The 20,315-nt window shown below is 38.9% G+C and overlaps 1 protein-coding gene across 3 annotated transcripts in view; it reads right to left on the bottom strand.

The window, feature by feature from the left end:
* Positions 1 to 20,315, bottom strand: part of il1rapl2 (interleukin 1 receptor accessory protein-like 2) — a 367,898-nt gene that overhangs the window by 99,988 nt on the left and 247,595 nt on the right. For all 3 annotated transcript variants that reach the window (XM_028459966.1, XM_028459965.1, XM_028459968.1), the window contains 2 exons: positions 11,085 to 11,271; positions 10,844 to 10,997 (listed from right to left, as the gene is read on the bottom strand). In XM_028459966.1, the coding sequence (XP_028315767.1) occupies positions 10,844 to 10,997; positions 11,085 to 11,271 (341 nt within the window). The remainder of the gene's footprint in view (positions 1 to 10,843; positions 10,998 to 11,084; positions 11,272 to 20,315) is intronic.

The raw sequence follows: 20,315 nt of genomic DNA on the forward strand, positions 1-20,315 counted from the left end.
TAAGAACAGGTAACGGTATTACATCTGCCATCACTTATTCATTCCATTTTAAAATCATTTTTTTCCAGGTATATTTTCTATTTACCCCTTTGTGCCTGCATGGCCGATTAAATTAGAGTACCAGGTTTACAGGAAAAAAATAAATAAAAAAATCACACTGAACTTTAACACTTTCAGTGGAAATCTTTTACACAAGCGTGTTAATTTCTCCCATGATAATTTGGTGCATTTTCACATAAAGGTGAACACTCATCCTCACATTAGCTATATATTGTATACCTGCAATAAACAGTACTCTATGGCTTTGTAACACGGTTTGCAAAAAAAACAATAGATTTTGATTCATGCGATTTGTTCTTTTTAAACTGTAACTATTTCAATAGTACTAATGTCTTTGTGTGACTTTACTAGTTTGTCACCTATCCTCACAAATGTTCACAATGGGTAAGAGGGATGTTTTTTTTAGAAGCAGAAGGTATAACTGGCTTATATCAGCTAAGCATTCACAGAAACATTGCGTGTGATTCTTCAATATTGTCTCTTCTTATCGTTGTGACGAATAATTTAACAAGTGTTGGATTGTTCATTCACTGGAACGTGAGCTGAGTGTTAGGCCAGGGTTTTTCAAATTTGGGGTCATGACACCCTATGGGGTCACCTGGAATTTAAATGGGGTTGGATGAAATGTCTAGTAATTGACTAAAAATAATTACTGGTTAAAATATATTTAAATTACTTTAAAAAAAACATTTTCCAAACAACTGTTTTCTAAAATTTCACTTTCTTTTGTAAAAAAAAATGTATTCATTTATTTTTTAAATAAAAAAAACAAAAACAAAATTTAACTTTCTCAAATATAAATCTATAGAATACAGTAAAAAAATATATATATATATATATATATATATATATATATATATATATATATATATATATATCTGAGCTCGAACAACTTTTAAAACCTAGCTAATCTGTGTTTCTAACACATTATAACAAACATGATCAAAAACTAAATCAAGAAGGAAATAAAAGTCTCTTTGGGATCATGATCCAAAAAAGGTTTAGGCCATAAAAATACAGGTTTGTTTCAATAGTTTACTCTACTGTATTTTTTTCATTACAAAAATGCAATACTTAAATGTGAAATCAAGCAAAGCACATCTCAACAAAACTTGTCAGAATGAAGTATTTACCTCTGTTAATCAGTCATCTGCATCTGTACAACTTCTTGGCACTTGATCCTGTCACCCCTACAAGCGCACGCACGCACACGCACGCGCACACACACGTTTAAGGCTATTTAAATGTAAATCATGCATACAGCACTTGGCATCACGTCTTTTACTCATGTTACTGTGAATAAGCCTTCAGCTCTGAAAACGAAACCAATGTATTCTTCACTCACAATCAGCCCAAAACATCCTCAGAATAATCTGTTCTGCTCTCCATATCCCTGTAAAATCATGTTAGTGTGTGTGTGTGCGTGTGTGTGTACTAGCCTCATTTAGCCACTATGTCTTTAGAGAACAGAATCAATTTCACAATAAATTAGGAGGTGATTACCAAACTAAAGTAGGTCATGGACCCTTTACCACATGCACAAAGAATACACAGACAAAGAAGACACACGTGTGCTATTTGCGTCATTTTACGGTGATTGGAAACTTCTAAAAGATATAGGACAAGAGGATAGTTGGAGAAAGTACAAAGTATAGTGAACCAACAGGATGGAAAGATACTGGTACAGGTTTAATGCCTATCTGCATCCTCTTACTAATATTTCATTTTGATTTCTACACTCTGTGACCTTGAGAAAACAAAATGATGGACAGACTCTAACAAATGTTGCAAATACAAAGATTAGGAAGATTAGAGTGTGTGATGCGGTGAAAACTCGCACACACTAAAACCCTCATGAATGCATATTGCTGTCATAAATCTTAAACTTTTACTGGAATAAAAATTTACCCCTGCATTCTATCTTGCGACACATACCTAGCTGTTAAATTTAGCCCGATGCCGTGTACTCTGCTTCCACACGTTTTTGAAAATTCTTATTAAATATGGATGACACTTTTTTGGAATATAACTATGGCTGGAAAGAGAGTGGAGCAGGAAAAAGAACAAAATGGCAAAAGGCCAAAATAAAAATTGTAGACAGGCTTAGCTGAAGCTTTTATCATTATTATCATTGTGATCCTATTCATGTTTGTCAAACTTCACAATAAATAAATGCCTGTTCACTGTTGCATTGTGTGCATGAAGCGAAATAGAATCTAAAATGCTGAAAATGGTTTGTTTTCTGATTTGTACGGTGTGTGAAGCTCTGCTGATTTCATTCAATAAGTCTTTAGAATACTCCCTATTTGTGAAAATAAGCTAGAGGAATAATAAGATGCTTGTTAAGAGAAGTACCAGTCAATATGTTCTTTGAGAACAAACATTTTTTTAGAGGATTGGAGGAATGCACAGCTGGTGAAGGCTCTTCATGCTAATCATTCTGTGTGCTTGGTTAGAGCCTCCTGCTCTGTTTTTTCCTTTCTACGTAACTCTCTGCTTGTATTTTCCATAGATTTTGTCTGAACACTAATTTTAGATTGACAACACACAGCAGTAACAGAGATGGCAAGTCACAAAGTACAAATACTTCATTACTTACTTAAGTAGATTTTTCAGGTATTCAAACCTGGTAGGAGGGACCTGTGTACGTCCTCCAATCCCAGTTGTCAATGAGCATTGACTGACAGCTCCATGCAGAACTGCATTCAGCTGTGGTGATGTCTGTGACTCTGTGCTTCTATAAAGAGCAGATTCTGGTCAAGTCATGTGTATCTACACACACATCATGTGCGTATCCCCCTCTGTCTCTGTGTGTGCGAGGACGTGTGTATTTCTTGTTGCTGCGTGTGCGTCTTCCTGGTTTATGTGTATGTGAGGTGGTTTTCCAAGGCTCATGAGGCTCACAGCAGGGGCCAGGCATGCTATAGTGCAGTGGTTCTCAATCTTTTTTGGCTATTCTGCACTTGGAAAGAAGGTGAACTTTCAAGCCCCACTTGCGCCCATTGCCACCCCAAATAATCCTGACAAATAACACATTTTCAAATTTATTGAACTAACAGGTAAAAATGTACATCATCATATCCGTGCTCTGAATGTGAAGTTATTGCATGTCACAAACAGCCGAAGTCGAGTCCCCCCTTATGACGTCACGCTACGGCAAAAGCCAAAGCTGATTTTACAGGCTGACGGCAGCACAGCGCTTGGAAATGTTGGCTTTATTTTCACTTATATTACAAACATTTGACCATACATGGCATACATTTTCAATGGGTTCTCTATTTTCTATTCAAATTAACTTGTTTTATCACACCACAAGGACTTTTATCACCTCGGGATTGTGTGTCGTGTGTTGATAGTGAGCAGCACAGCTCAGCTGTGTACTTGCTGCACACTGCTGTAGACTGTTATAACTGGGCGTGCCTTAACCTCTCCAGGAGCAATGCCCATAATCGAAGCATTTTTTAAATTTCCCCCCCTAGTCGCAGGTGATATGTAATTACAGAACTCTCTCTTGGTCAGTTCTTGTCAGACTGCCATAAGCAGGCCTGATACTATCATACACTGAAAACACATAACTAGGCCTCTGCCTGTTTTGACTACAGCTATCAGCAACATACATAACACTGAAAGCACTGAGGCACACACACTGAAAGCTGGTTCACCCCCGAATCTCAGACCTGTCTGTTCCCCAAAACCCTTTGACATTATAAACCCTGTGTCTATATCTGACCAGCAACCCTAAAGCTTGACTCCGTCAAACTTGCGGGTTTAGTTCCACTTTAAGAAGGTAATTTCCTAATTCCTCACTGTGGGGACTCTGACCCCCAATTTCCACTGAAAGTGGCTCCACTGCCTTACGTGTCTGCCGCGTCACCGTCTGACAGGTTTCCACTTTAGTGTGTGTGTTAATTTCCACCGGGCCCGCTGTGCTGCGTGTCTGCTTCTTCCCAGCTCTGACAGATATACGCAGGACTTCTAATTCTGGTGGACACCGGAGCACGACGCATCAATCAGCACAGAGCAGATGAAGCTAAACAGGAAGTTAAGCATGTATTCCGCAATATAATATCCGGTTACTTTTCAAAGTAAAACACTTCAGATTATATTTCAAGTAACTACATCACCAAAACGTCATAATGTGCAAAAAGCAAAATCACATTCACTGCATTGTTTACTCTCATACTGTAACTGCACTGTAAACTGCAGCAACTTTGATTTAGTTCATGTTTTACTGGTGCAGTTTTATCCCTTCTCTGTTGGCTGCTGGTAAAAAATGTGGCTATGACAAATCCAGAGTCCAACCTTCTTGTACTCCTTCGTGAGGAACACTGACCTGTAAATCTGTTTATTGTTGCGTTTATAACACATATGTTTAACTGCGTTCTTGCGCGATTATATAAATATCGGGAGAACTCCTTTGTCTCGTGACATCACAGTCGTCCAGTGGGGATTACCGGACGGTGGACAGCGGAGCAAAACCGGATTGGTGCCGTGGCGCAGCGGAGACGTATCCAGTGGAAACCCCGGGTGAGTGCTCTTTCCAGTGGCTGTATTGTGAAACATCCATTCCTGATTTAGATATGTATGCAAGTAAAGTAAGGAAAACTACATTTCATACAAAGCTTGGAGCTTCAGTTACTACATACACTGACCAAAAAAATAAATGCAACACTTTTTGTTTTTGCTCCCATTTTTCATGAGCTGAACTCAAAGATCTAAAACATTATCTATACACAAAATACCTATTTCTCTGAAATGTTGTTCACAAATGTGTCTAAATCTGTGTTAGTGAGCACTTCTCCTTTGCAGAGATAATCCATCCCACCTCACAGGTGTGGCATATCAAGATACTGATTAGACAGCATGATTGTTGCACAGGTGTGCCTCAGGGTGGCCACAATAAAAGGCCACTCTAAAAATGTTCAGTATATTACACAGCACAATGCCACAGATGTGGAGCATGCAACTGGCATGCTGACTGCAGGATTGTCCACCAGAGCTGTTGCCCGCAATTGAATGTTCATTTCTCTACCAAAAAGAACAGTACATCCAACACGGCCTCACAACCGCAGACCACGTGTAACCACACCAGCCCAGGACCTCCACATCCAGCATTTTCACCTCTATGATCAGTGAGACCAGCCACCCGGACAGCTGCTGCAACAATCGGTTTGCATAACCAAAGAATTTCTGCGGGAAGCTCATGTGCTCACCGAGGTCTCGACCTGGCTGCAGTTCTTCGTCATAACCGACTTGAGTGGGCAAATGCTCACATTCGACAAGTGTTCGGTTTATATTATATGTTTGTTCAGTGTAGAATTGAGCAAAAGTTAAAACAAATCAATAATGTAGATACCAGAAGTTGACAGGCATTTCCGTGAGATGGTTTATCAAAAATTGTAGATCTCATGATACTCTTAACCTCCCACTTATCCTTTATTCCTCAAAAGTACATCAGCTCTCCCCAAGCTTTGATTTCTACTTCGACTGCAGGCATTCACACATGCCTACACACTCAGCAGCAGGATCTTCAGAGTATTATTTGTGCACACGCACACACACACAGTAATTTATGGAGTGCAGGAAGCAGATTGCTCCTGAAGGCAGCTTTGGGCTACTACAGTTCTCCACATTGGGACCTGACTGATATTAAAACTAAACTAGAGAGTTCAGTGTGCTTCTAGCTTCCCCTCAGACTCTCTGTTCAAACTCACACAAATGAAAAACAGTTTGATTCCTTAAAGATAAGCCTCTCATCTCTCTATTACAAAAGAAGCCAACATCGATGACACCATGCGATCTGTGGTTATGTAATAAGTTTGAAAAAGTCTTGTTCCAAACACCTCGCCGACTTTTTGTAAAACCGTTATTTGCTATAATTTCTCATTTTAATTCATCTTTCTAGTTTAATTTTACAGTTTAGAATATCAGGATGTCAGAATAGTCGGATATAGTCGGATTAGCCGTACCCTGCAGACTGTGCATCATCTGTTTCTCTGTTTGCATCTTTTCCTAAGTGCTTGTATACCATGAATTCTATGACAACAATATTATGTAACTTGGTAATCATATCTCAGACACACAACATTACCAAACAACCACACAGTGATCCACACAGAGGCAGTGAGCAGAGAGAAGAGCAACACGCAACAATGGCTAACATACCTTTAACTGCCTGAAGGCATCAGTGCCAGCTTGTTGCTAGCGTGATGCATTTCATCCACCCCTAAGGCCATTGTTGCTGTTGGTCACTGATCCTACTTTGATGCATGACTGCTACAGGAGATAATAGAAGGAGCTTCACGTTTACCAAATGTACATCAAGGTTTCTAGTCCTGGTTGAAATGAGTGGGAGATAATATTTAAAGAATTCAAAGTTATGATTAGAATTTCTGATAATAATTTTGAAAAAAAGAAATAGAAAAAATGCATTTCCGGAAAAAAATGCAGGTGAGGATGCATGTGCTGATATTTACAGCTGAACTCTCAATGAAATAATGCAGAAGATATGATGAAAACAGTTGAAATGGGTTGAAAAATATTGATATACTGTATGCCAGGGGTTCTCAAACTTTTTTGGTACCTCTTTTCTGTTTTTTCTGAAGTACCCCCTTTGTCCGACTACAAGATTTTGCTGAGAAAACTATTTAAAAACAACTCTAGAGCATAATGATGAAAAAAATTAGTGATAACACGAAGTTAAAAAATCTAATTTTGTAAATAAGTGGAAGGAAACAGTGTTTAGTGCAGTGGTTTCCAACATTTTTTGGATCGTGACCCCATTTTGAGAATAAGAATTAGTTTTTGATCATGTTTGAGCTCAGATATCAATTTTTACTGCATTTTTCACAAAGTGAAAGTGTAGACATACAGTTAAGATTGTGTGTTGTTTTAATTTTTTATTCTTTTTTTTTAAATTTCCAAAAAAGCCATTTACATTTTTCATCACTTTTAGGTGACCCCATTTAAACTCCAGGCAACCCACTCAGGGTCCCGCCCCAAGGTTGAAAAACCCTGATTTAGTGACTCCTGAATAGATTTATTTCTATAGTTTTTATAATTTTCGTTTATCTCACACCTGGGGTGGGACCAAGACGGACACTGTATTTGTTAAATTTCCACTCGCTCTCTCTCTCACTCAAGTACACCTGTTGTGCCATCGCGTTCCCCTAGGGCTACATGTACCCCCATTTGAGAAACATTCAAAAAGTTGCAGAAAGGTGTTGAAAAGAGGTAAAGAAAGTTGAAAAAGGTTGTAAAAGGATAAAATTATAAGTTAGAGTTTAAAACTTGAAACGCTCCAAAAATGCAACATATTTTTGAGCGAAAAAAAAGTTTTCATTGTATTCAAAAAGTGGTATAACAACAAAATATAAAATATAAAGGTCCTCAATATTGTCCTTCAATAGTGAGGATGCCTCCTGCATCCTCACTGTTGAAATTACTTTTTTGTATAAATAAACAAACTGACATTTTATAAATTAAATTTTGTTTTCATGTTTCCAAACAGTTATATGAGAAAAATATGCAACACAATGTCTTTTGATTAAAGACAAAACATTATTTTCTTTCTGCCTGTATGCAACCACTGCAGGGATATTGTAGACTATTTGTAGTCTATTGTGCAACATATAGAAACATATGTGAAGTAAACTACAGTGTGTTGGTAAAGTTTATTTATCACAGAAGTTCAGCCTGTGGGTAAATGAAGATAATAAAGATGAACCACCATCTGACCTGAGCCACACTGCAGTTTTCTCAGTCTTAGAACATTAATATTGATCATTATGTACTCAGTTTTTGTTGTTCACCTCCATCTCATATTTATTAAGCACACATTCTGTTACAGTGCTGTGTTCTTACTCACTGAATTTTCTTCAAATGTATTTTTTGGTGGTTTACATCTGACTGAATGCATGGCTGTGTTCGAAATGACACACTCCGTACTATCTACTACTGTCTATGACTCTACTATATACTATAAGTATGATTAGGATGATTAGAATGATGACCGTTCCCACTGAAGTTTCCTAAAATGCATTTCGAACCTACGACGACAAAAACCTGAAGCACACTGAGGCTAAATATCTCCGTTAATTTTCCACCTTTGAAAGTTCTGAAAGCATTTTAAGTGAGAAAGTGACCAAGTAGAGAAAACACAATTCATGCCAACATTTCAGAAATGTTCGGAGACCCGCCATTGTGCTACTGACAAAACTTACGGTTAACGTCAAAACAAAAGCCCTATTTACAAAGGGGTTAAAAACTAATGGAAGACAAAAACAGATGCTTTTGTTTTGAAAACAGGATGCTTGATTTTTAGCTTGAAGCTGGTCCCAAGACAATTTTACGTTTCGTTGCAATGCATCACAGGGCAGTTGAGTATGACTAGTGTGCCCACCGTGCATACTTAAAAAATGTCCCAATATAGTATACATCCAGGTATTTCTAGCATACTTAATCTTTTCATACTGTCTAATGTGAACACACTGCATACTCATTTTGACATCAGACTTAGTATGAGCAGTACGTTAGTATACGATTCCGAACACAGCCTGCATTTCTACGTCTCCATCTGTTAAAAGCCTCTCCACCAGTCCAGTTTCTCTTCAGCCACTCCCCCTTTAGCTCACTCCCCTCCCCTGAATCACACCTAATCCTCATTAGTAATCTACCCAGTGTGAAAGGCCTTTCAGATCAGTCACTCCTTGCCAGTTTGCCTTTGCAGGTGCCTGACGCTCCAGCACTTTCTCTTGGTTTGGTGCCCTTGTTATCACGTCCTGCTCTAACCTTGTCCTGGCTAGCAAACTGAACTGCTTCCTGTCTGGCATAAATGACACTTGGGTTCAAAACCTGCTGCGGGCAAACCGATCATTGAACTTGTAATGAACCACTTGTATTACTCCTGCCAAGGCTTTCAATAAAACACATGAAACTGTTTTTGGAATGACTGTCGATTTGAGTCCTGCCACACCTTGTGACACATTCAGTCTGTCAAATCTAAAAACCCTGAGGATAAAATGATAAGTTCTGCCTTTTTTCCACAGCAGCTGCTTCTCACTTAGAGCCTTAAGCTAAAGTATGGTATATACTATACATTGGTTCAGGCTGTGCACAACTGATGGCAAACACAGTCATTTTTTAAATATAGATGCCAACTTGTTACAAAACCCTTTAAAGGGATAACATTTTACATTACATTCACATTTAAATGAAAGGTATTAGTTCTTGAGCTCTGAGTTTATAAGTTTAGTAATAAATACAGAGCCTGGAGTAGCAAAAGTTTTTGGTTTTGCAGCAGTATTTTTTTCCATCAGTGGTGGACTGTAGGGACCAGCAGGACCTTCTCTGGTCTGTGAACTGAGCAAAACAAAATGACATGTACACAAGGTCTCCTTTGTCAATATATCTTGGCTGAGTGCTTACCTTTTACCAAACCCAATTTTGAACAACGTATCAAATAAAACAACTCTTGCTTTATCTCTGCACATGCAATACATGCTTGTGATTACTGTTTTTTTTTTTGCTTTGTTTTTTTCATAGATGCAGATGTAATTATACTCCAAAAATTCTAAAAGCTGAAATCCCTTTTATTCTGAAGTGACTTAACAAATCTCACAATGCAAGTCAAGAATGTCACTTGGTAGCATTTCATCTGTTTCTTTGAGCAGTCAGATTACGACACAGATGCAAACATGTGTGCATCTGTGTGCTATTATAAGAAAAAAGCAGTGCGGTGTCATTGGCATTTAACACCAACTGTTTACTTCATGTGGTAAAACTAAACACAAGCTGGCATGTGCACATAATCAAAATATGGCAACCCTCCCCTCAAACATGCACATAAATTAAAAAAGAGTGCAGATGGAAGTCTGTATAAACTCATAGCAGCATGGTGCAGATGTTCCTGCCGGGTCCAAGTTAAGTCAAAATCAACTCAAGCTTGAAAGAAACTGTGTTTATTTTTGAGGATAAGAAGCACAGCCCAAACACAAATACAACGTAAGTCTGGAATTCAACGGTTTTTAACATGGATATGTTACTGTCATTGATCTGATGCTGTAGATGAGCTGTGATACTGACAAAAGATGTAAGCATATCACTAAGTGGAGGCGGATGACATCAGCTTCTTTGAAGAGCTGTTGCCTCTCAAAACCAGGTAACGTATTTGAGCAACTCATTTTCTCTGACACTTGGTTCAAAGATAACCCAAAAACAATGGATACATTTCCAAACCTTTTCATTTGTTTGGATAGTTTATTACAATCATATCTTGTAGAAACACAATGATCTACAAAGTGAAAAGTCTGGAGGATGTGACACATTGCAAATCAACGCGCTTTTTCATGCTACAGTCGAAAACTGACATAATTAATTTTCGTTCAACCTTCTGACACCTGTTGTGTGTATACGCATATATATATATGTTTATCAATCGATAAAGGTGTAAGAAAAAAATGTTTTGGCAATATATCGCGATATTTCACCACACAATTATCGTATCGAACCAAAAATGTCCAAAACTATTTTTTTTAAATCATGTTTTTTAACAAAAAACACTTTTACTTGCACTAACTTGTGCATAACACGTAAACGCCCGGTCACTAGGTGCCGGTGAACCACATCAGAAAACAGAGCTAAGCTTTGTAAGTCTTGTGCCATTTTACTTCTTGCTCAGCTCATAATAAATGTATTAGTGGCCCCCACATTCCTACCAAATGTTTAGTTCTTTTGTTACGCTGAAAATAGAACCATTCACTCATGCAATGTCTAAATGTCTTACCTGTAACTTTAAGTTGTGTTGTCCGTCGGACCAATCTTGAGCCGTACTGTAACTCACAGGTGTAGTTTCCCCCGTCACCCTCCTCTATCTCAGGAAACCAAATGTGTGTGGTGTTAACACTGATGGAGCTCCTCCATTCCACGCGCTCACACTCCTGCCATAAGACACAGTAACAGCAGTTATAGGAGATAGCCTGTAAATGTCACGGGTTTGTCTTTGTGTATAAATGTGGTTCTTTTACCTTGTACCAAGTCATCTGTGGTTGTTTGTACGGAGCCAAATAGTCTGCTATATCAGGACAGTGAATCATTTTACTGTGCGTTATCTCGGCTTTCTCCAGGTGCCGTATTTTGCTACTGAAGCATTTTCCCTCATCGCTCTCCTCCACCGTCATCGACATGGACACCTTCATGCAATAGGTTGAGTTTCTAGACAACAAATACAAGGCAGGATTGAAATTAAAACTAAATAAAACAAGGCAATAAATCAAAGTATTTGATGTTTATTATTTAAAGGTCCCATATCATGCATTTTTCACCCATCTCCATTTGTTCAAAGAACCCCAACAACATAGTATTTGAGGTTTATTTTCCCAAACTCGCCTGTTTTCCAGAGCTTTAGCCTTTAAAAAGTGACTTTCTGACCAACGGGCTGTTTGCTGCCTGCTTATGCATATTCATGAGTGGGCGTGTCTATACTCTGAGTTGCCTGCAAGGCTCCTGCATGACTCGCTCTGAGGCAGATCAGTGATCACCAAAGCGATTTTCTCTTGCTATCCACACACTGTTTGTTTTCTGCCAAAAAACCTGCACATTACAGTAAAACACATGGATATTTAAGCGGCTATTTTGTGAGTCCGTCTCTGCACTGTGTGTTCATCCAGCAACAGCAACAGTCAGCAGCTTCAAACACTCACCGGAGTGTTAAGCTGCTAATTCACTTTCTTCTCCTCCTCATCTTTATTAAATACAGGAAAAGTGCATTTAGGGTGATAATCATTTTTTTATCACCTCAACCGCTGCTTCGCAATGGGTCACAAACACGTCAGATCAAGTCAAAGGCTATACAATGTCTGCTCCCTGGGTGCCTACACTGCGGTGTTCACCGTGGAGGTGTGGCACTGGCAGCAGGCACTTCCTGGAGGGGGCGGTTCATAATTCTAGTGATGTCACTAGAATTTGTACTGCTCGTTTTTCTGAAGAGGGCAGAGAAGCAGCTCAAAGAACAGGATTATTGAGGATTTCTCAGAGATGCAGGAAGGAAGCCCAATAATAATTTGGGGGTGTTTTTGATGAGGAATTAACATTGTAACAAGGCTAAAAACTCAAAAAAGATGATTTGCATGATATAGGACATTTCATGTTCAGGAAACCATGATTGGGGAAACATCTGGGGAACATCACAAAAATGGCACGTTTTTAAATCCAACTTGCTTTGACCAGATGTGTCCATAAACTCAAGAATAAAGAACAAAAACATGATTTTACAACAGCAACACTTACATTGGATACAGACAACTAATTATAGTTGCGCCATTATGCTAGAAATGCTCACATCATTAAGCTGGGCCTGGAGAAGAGAGTCTGCAGTGGAAGTACTTGAAATAATAATATCCAAACTGTAATTGAACAGTAGTATCAGCAACATAGTTCCTCCTAGACTGTGTAGACATTCTGCAAACTATAGTGTTGCAAAAAGTTTGTTTTGTATGTTGAATATTGATACAGTACATTTGGATCATTAGTCAATTTTTCTGCGTAAATATTACAAAAAGTAGCAAAGACAAGTTGAGTGAAACATTGCAGTAGGTACATGAATATGTATATACTTTTGTTAAATAGTAGTGTTGTCAAAAAACTTGATACTGAATAAAGTGTTGATACCAAAAAGTCAGTATAGACAATAACACCGCCGTGTTCATCTCTATATATCTATGGGTCATCTCCAGTCTTTTTTCTCCCCCGCCTGTTTCAAATGACACAACTTTATTTGCTGCTACAGACAGACACACGTGCAGCCCCTCCCCTCAGCTGCAGTTGAACACACTAGTAGGGCCCTATGAAATCCGCGTTAATGGAATCGCGGACGGAATCGACCAATGAAAACGCCGTCACCGTGAGGCAAGGAACGTTTTTTTATGGGGAAATGTTCCGGGGAAAACATGATCAGTTTTAATCAGTTTCACCTGCTCAGAGCATTTGAACAACATCTCATCTGTGCTACAGAAGATCTGTGGGAAAAAGTTGCGTGTTGTTGAGGACAAGAGCATCGATGCCAGAGAGTCTGAAACACTGTAGTTTAAAGGGGACATATCATAGTTTTAAATCCTTCCTTTTTACATATAAATCATACAGTTGTGGTCTATATAAAGCGGAACTGCAATGCTTGGGTCTGAATTCCTCATTATTATAGCTCCACAGGCCCCTTTTCTACCCCTTTTCTGAGGTGCTTCTGAGAGCAACTCGTTTTGGTGCGGTCTCTTTAAATGCAAATGAGACACTCCATACCCCGCCCCCTCTTCAGGTGACACTCGGTTCAACTCCACCCTGCTCGGCCATTTTTGTAGTTTGATAGAAGAGATACGGCTATGTAGCGGCGCATAAACTTTTTATTCAGAGGTTATTTACAAAATGTCAACAACAGAAGACTTGTCCATCCAGCCTTACATGTTCGAGCCAGAGTCTGACCCGGCGGAGCGAGATGAAGATGAAGATGATGGACCTGCAGAACCCTAACAAGTGAGCTAACACAAGCACCGAGCTAACGCTAGCGCCAAGCTAACGTCACGAAATGCATTTTAATACAGTCTTTTCAAAGACAAAAACAGCAAAATGAAATGACTCATGAAAACTTTAGACTTAAATGAAATCACGTAGGCCATATCATCAAGGATCTAAAACGAGCACACAGCGTCAACATATGAAGACGATGCAACTGCTAATGCTAACAAAACAATGACAGGGACGTCTTATCATCACACTTTTTAGCGTTATTTACAGCTTACCGAAGTGCTCTGTTTGTCATCTCCAAAGATAGAAGGAATTGAACCCTCAATCAGACAAAGTCTTTGGGCAAATCCTTCTTTATACTGGCGGAGGTTGCAGAAGCAGTCATCCTTGAAGTGCTTCGCGCACACAAAAATGACCTTACCCACAGATGTGGGTACATTTCCGTGAAAAATAAAACTCAACCAGGCACTTCGAAAAGGTTCTGATGCTGGGAGACGGTGTAATGAAGCGTGTGGGTTACTACATCCAACAACCGAACATTTTGACTTATCCTCTCGTAACTTCGGCATCCTTGAGCTTGGACTACAAAATAAAAGTGAGAAATAAAAATGGCGGATTGCTCGAAGTGTTGGACCTGGAGTTGATGTACTAATTTGGCAGTTCCGCTGCAAATACTGTGATGTAATAGTTCAAAAAACATAATAGAGAATAGAAAAATCGAAACAGATTGAAAAATATGAGCAAAACAGAATATAAAGATATCTACGGAGCACCTGAAGAGACTAATTTGATTTTTTCTGTACTTCTAAGCACTCTAAATATACAACAAAATGCATTTAAGGCCTAAAAAAGTGGATTTAGCATGATATGTCCCCTTTAAAGAAAACATCTGATACTGTAAAATATTCTGGCCCCTAGTGGTGAAACAACTGATGTATCCTTGTGTTCATTTAGTTTTGTGTAATCATTATGGTCTGGAATGTGGTCATCAGGATCATTTAAATTAGGTTATTTAAATTAAGTTGATCAAAGCTTTACCTGCTCAAATTCAGCAAACCATTTTTTATATGACATAAATAATTAAAAAGGAGCAGTCAGAATAATCCATGTCGCTACTTTTTAAATCTACCTTTTAATTGTATCTTACTTTATTTTTGACATACATTTTTGTTTATTTATGTTTTTTTTTTTTTATTTATTAGTATTTATTTTCTTTCCTCACAGGAGTTAAAAACGAATATTTTCTGAAAAAAAATGATTAACATTTCTAAAAAAATAAATTTAAAAACAATAAAGTGGAAAACACAGAACTTGGAAAAAAATAAAACAGATTTTATAGGGACCTACACTACCTCATCATAACACTGAGTTAGCTGATGTCGGCACGGTTGCAGCATGGCTAGTGCTGCTGCTGGGGGGCCTGCACAACCAGTTATAGTCAAAAATGAGAAGGGAAAAAGTCGCGTATGGAAGTATTTTGCAAATCAAGCAAACGCCGAAGGGAAGGCAACGGATTTCGACGGCCCTGTATGCAAGCAAATTGAAGCAATTCTTCAAAGTGGTGGCTACAAAGTCCAGTAGCACTATAAAGCATCTGTAAGACCAACAGCCCTGTCTCTGTGAGGAATTTCAAAAGGTCAGTAAAGGTCCCATTTCAGCAACATTGAAGAATTATAACGTTATCATGAACGTTAAAGTTAGACAATTAACAATTAGCCGATAGCCACGTTAGCAGTCTCGCATTAAGCTAGCGGCTATGGCTAATAATAAAACGACTAACGTTAATGTGTGAGCTAGGCAGCAAATGTTAACAGTGCTGCCCACCTGTAACATAAACAGACTATGTTTAATTAACTCATTCAGTGCCAGCCATTTTAGAGCATTTTGACTGCTTTTTTAAAGACCCACAGAATATTTTGTACTAAAACAATCTGAATTCTGACACCAGATCTGAAAGATTAAAGTCTCTAATTTCATCAGAAAAAAATATTTTTCTTTCTTTTTCTGAAAAAACCTATGAGTGACTTTGAAGCAATTCCTCAACCCGGACATGCCGAGTGTGACCGCTTGCCCCGTTTTTTTGATCGTTTTATCTCACCATCGCCACACTCTCAATAGTCCACTTAGGTTCCTCACATGGTCTGGTCGAGTGTGAGCTGCTGGGAACTTCAGCATCAACTCTGCAGCGCCATTTTCTGTCTCGTAAACTATTTTCCTCTCCCTCTGAGCTCTGCTTATCACAGGTGAGCTCTCATCCAAAGGTGCGCTGCTGCCACCTAGATGTCACCAGTTGGTCACTACATCATGGTACAAGTTAGATATTCACCGGAGAACTTCGTCATACTGTCTCCTAGCAACCCCAGCCGAGAAACAGAATTCAAGACCATAGACGTGAATGGCACTCAATGAGTTAAAGGACAATGCAATTATTTTTGTCTGAAAGTGTTATGTTTCTCTTTAAGTCCCAGAATGAAGCTGAGAAAAGTTGACCAGCAGCTACTAGACATAAACCATGGCAGCCTGAGACTCAGCCTACCCTACCAGCCCTTTTTGACCGGCAAAGAAAATATGCAGCCAAGTCACCAGAAGCACAAATATAAAAAGGCTGTAGTCGAATACTTGAGCATACTCATTGTTGAGTCTATTTTAATACCTTTACTCTTTCCCAGCTCTTTTAATTTCCTACCCTGACTCCCTCTTCCCTGTTCCCTTCCCCCTCACCTAGGTGTAACACTGCCCTCTCTTTTTATATTCTCCCTTTAATAAAGTATTTCTTGCCCTTCATTGGGGAGAGCTGGTGATGGTCACAATTATGCAATAAAATAAATTAATTGATTTAACTGCAATAACAAAACATGCATTGCTGTTTTAAAAAGATTGCACTTCTTGTAGTGTTGACCTTTGACAGCATGTGCAGACACAATAGGAAAACACATTCCAATGACTACTGAGCTTTTATGATGCATTAATTTGAATGACCGGTGCCAGAGGAGTAGATCCATAACAAGAGCAGCATTGGATACTCTAAATTAAGCTCTACCAGCATGTGGTGAAAATACACGTTATTTGTATTGGCACTCAATCAGAGGTTAAATGCTGCCACATGTAGCAGTGTGCCCTTGAGCCAAATTCTTGAATACATAAAAAAATGAAGAGGCTTTGAAGTCAGTTATGGTGTTTTGAATGAAAGGTGCTTTGAACGTCATTTAGGATTTGATGTCATAAAACCAGCTCAAGGTGATCAGGTGTGTGTGTGTGTGTGTGTGTGTTCACTTCAGGCTTTATACGTGTGCAGGCTCAAGTTCACCTCCAAACACAAAACGACACACTGATCTCTGCTTTTCTCCCTTTTTCACTCCACGCACGCACGCACGCACACAGTCCCCCGAACCATAACCTCTCATCTAAGGGAATCTAAAGTGCTTATAGCATCAATGCTATGTGTGTATGTGTGGGTATCATCTACTGGGGAGCCTGGGATTTTTGTCATACACCAATTCAAGACCACGAAGCATTGAAGTGGTGGCCTGGAAAAGCTTTTTTTATCCACCCATTCCTTAGTTTCTCACCTCCTCATCAATCCATCTGCAGCTCACAGCACCATGTTTTCTCCTCTAGTGGTTCGCTTATCTCTTTGTGCCTGTTTGTGTGTGTGTGTGTGTGTGTTATATGTTCCCCTCTCATACAGATATCATGTTTTTTGAAACATTTGATGTCTATTGATATGTTAAGCCTTTTTTCTTGCCATCTTTTCAGGTTTACCTTGAATGTGCATTTTCAGACCAGATTAAATATAGACTAGTAAAGTAAAAGTGCATTAAATGATTATAATGAGTCCCCGAAAACCTGTGTATTGTGTTGCCAGATATGCTTAGAATTTATCAACAAAAACAGTAAAAATAACAAAAACTGCCTTTAAAATGATCAGTTTAGGACTACTACAATATGAATTGAACTGCATTTTTTTTGTTTGTTTTTTTCATTTTACTTGCAAAATGTCGATCGAACAAACAAACAAACATGGCAACCTTGCAATTGAAAACTCTCTGTTTAAAATAGAGCCATTTGTGAAAATACTATTCTAATCATGGGTTTTGTACATTTGTCAGGTTTTTAGTACACTTTTTCTTTTACTCAAAACATTTTTATTTATTTTTTCCCAAATACATAAAAATTACAATTTTGTTTTATTTATTTAAAGACTGAATGATCTTTTCTGGCCTGTGAATGCTTTCTCAAACCACTGTCCTTTGGGCACTCTAGTGTCCCCTTTGCTTTAATGGAGCTTTTATACTGACAGTGCTGGTGTGTGTGTGTGCGCCTATAATTGCCTGTCTGTGTGAGTTAGCCCTTGTGACATACCCTGGGCTCTATCTTGTGTCCCAAACTACCAATAAACAGAGAGCTGTATTCAAAAAAGGAGCACCATGATGCACTGCGCCAATCCTCCTCTGTAAAATATAGCACAGTTAATGACAACATACTGTAATACCTGAAAATCAATAAAAACACACCAAAGATCATGACTCCATTCTTAACCTAGTTAACGATGCCTTTCCTATCACTTCATACATATAAATACATAAATACATTCAGCTCAGTTATGTGTAATATGTTTAATCTCCATATTCACTGTTGATGCTGGTATGTGATGAAATATCTAAACTGAGGGGAAATGGACATCCTCACTCACACAGTTGCTGATACAAAAGCCCTTTTCAAAGAGAAAACACCCTTTCATCTTGTTTCTTTGATGATTTTGCTCTGTACATCCATGCCAGGGTTACACCATGAACTGATACACAACTGGAAGCATCCCACTCTCCTTAACTCTCTATACCCCCTCTGCTCTCCCATAATTCCCTCCTTTCTTTCCCTCTGCCCGCCTCAGCCACAAAAAAGGGAATGGTAAAAGCCGTCTTTATCTAAGGAAGAGTGTATTATACGTGTCTTGCGATAAACATGATGATTCAATTAGACGGCAATGCAAACGGTGTGTCAGAAGCTTTTAGTGCATGCTGCGCACCTCTTACGGATGCAAATTGTGCATCCCTGTGTGGGTGCATGTTCATATCTGGAGCGGTGTAGAATGCACTGAGATTCTTTTGAGAGTAAAATGCCCCAAAGTTAAAGATGCTCAAGCATTTAACGGTAGAGCAGCATATTTTGTTGCAGCGCTGACACAAAGGTCTTCCTTCCTAAAATAATGTAATTATGTTCATGTTGAAAATTTTATATTCAGTGAACACTCATTTTTCCTTCCCTGTTTATACCTGCAGGGCAAACAAGCAATATCCAACTTGGACTTTATTTGAAACTCTTGGAGGAACCAGATCACAGAGTCACTAGAAAGTGAAAATCCAACAGATTTGAGTAATTCAACCTGTTTTTAAACCACCTACATCTCATCCCAAATGAGCTAAAAGCGTTTGTTTGGGAGATTTGAGGTGATGTAAGAAAGCAGCAATTAAAGTAGAGGAGCAGACCCAAAAAAAAAGGATAGACTGAAAAAAATAAAAGTAAAGTGTATCAAACAGCTTTTGGATCCCAACAGTCACAGCAAGATTTTTCTCAGCAAATATCTGATATTTTAATAGAACAGAAATCAATTCCTTGTTTTCCATTAAAACTGATTTTTGTTCTTTCACAGGAAAAACATCTTTTCAGTGTGATGTGACCTCTGTTTTACATATTTATTTTATTTTGATTACGGCAAGATCAAACTACTGTCAAAAGACTTGTTGGTGTAGTTTTATTCTTTGAGCATGAAAAATATTAACAGAATGTATCTGTTAATTTAACCACCATTTGCAACATCTCCTAAAGACTATCCTAAAACTGTACATACAGCTGTTCTTATGCTGCGTTCACACCGGATGCATCACAAAATGTTTGTGCGTCCAGATTAAATCCAAAGTTAACATGGCCCAGATGCAAAATCTTTCCTGTGCGGCGGTGCGGTCCGATCCACGCGTCAGGAGCTTTGGCCGTGCGAGCGCGCTCCCGATTTTCCGTCATATTCACACATTTGCACATTCGCAAGAGTTGAAAATATTGAACTCCTGTGACTGTTGACTGACGAAAGCCAATCAAAGTCTTTGTTGATGATGACGTCAGGCCGTCAACACGGACACCGGTCTGTTCACCCATTCAACCATGGAGTAGAAGCTGTGTGTGACCACCTGGAGGATTTGGCGTGGAGGAGAATCAGCGAGGAGATGGTAGTAGCAGGTAAAAGTTCTCTCTGTGGTTTTCATCTTTGAATGTCGGCACTAAGCTAGGATAGCATTAGCTGCTAATCACACCGGCTTTTTTCACTGGTGGTTATGTTTATGAGAAGAGAAAAAGGAGTGCAGCTCCTGGCTTCAGCAGGAAGTGAAACTCACCGAGTTGGATGTGTCGTTGGTGGGCGGTGCTTCAATTCAAACGCGCATATGAAGCGAAAGGGCACATTTTTTGACTCTGCAAAACCTGCAAAACGTTTTGTGCGGCAGCCACGTCCGGTGCCGCAGAAGACACATTCGGTGTGAACGCAGCATTAGAAGGCTTCCAATCAACCGTGAATGTCTTTCAGTTTTTTAGCATTAGAAATATAATCTACGATAGTCAGAAAGTAGTAAATAATAATAATAGTAAAGGTAAATTATCATGAAAAGATAGTGGTACTAGCATTAGGCTAATGGGACCAAGAAGTCAGAGCTCCCCCAGCATATGAACAGTTTACATGGGCAGGGCGAGCATTG

The sequence above is a fragment of the Gouania willdenowi genome, chromosome 10, assembly GCF_900634775.1.
Source record: "Gouania willdenowi chromosome 10, fGouWil2.1, whole genome shotgun sequence".
NCBI classification, from domain to species: domain Eukaryota; kingdom Metazoa; phylum Chordata; class Actinopteri; order Blenniiformes; family Gobiesocidae; genus Gouania; species Gouania willdenowi.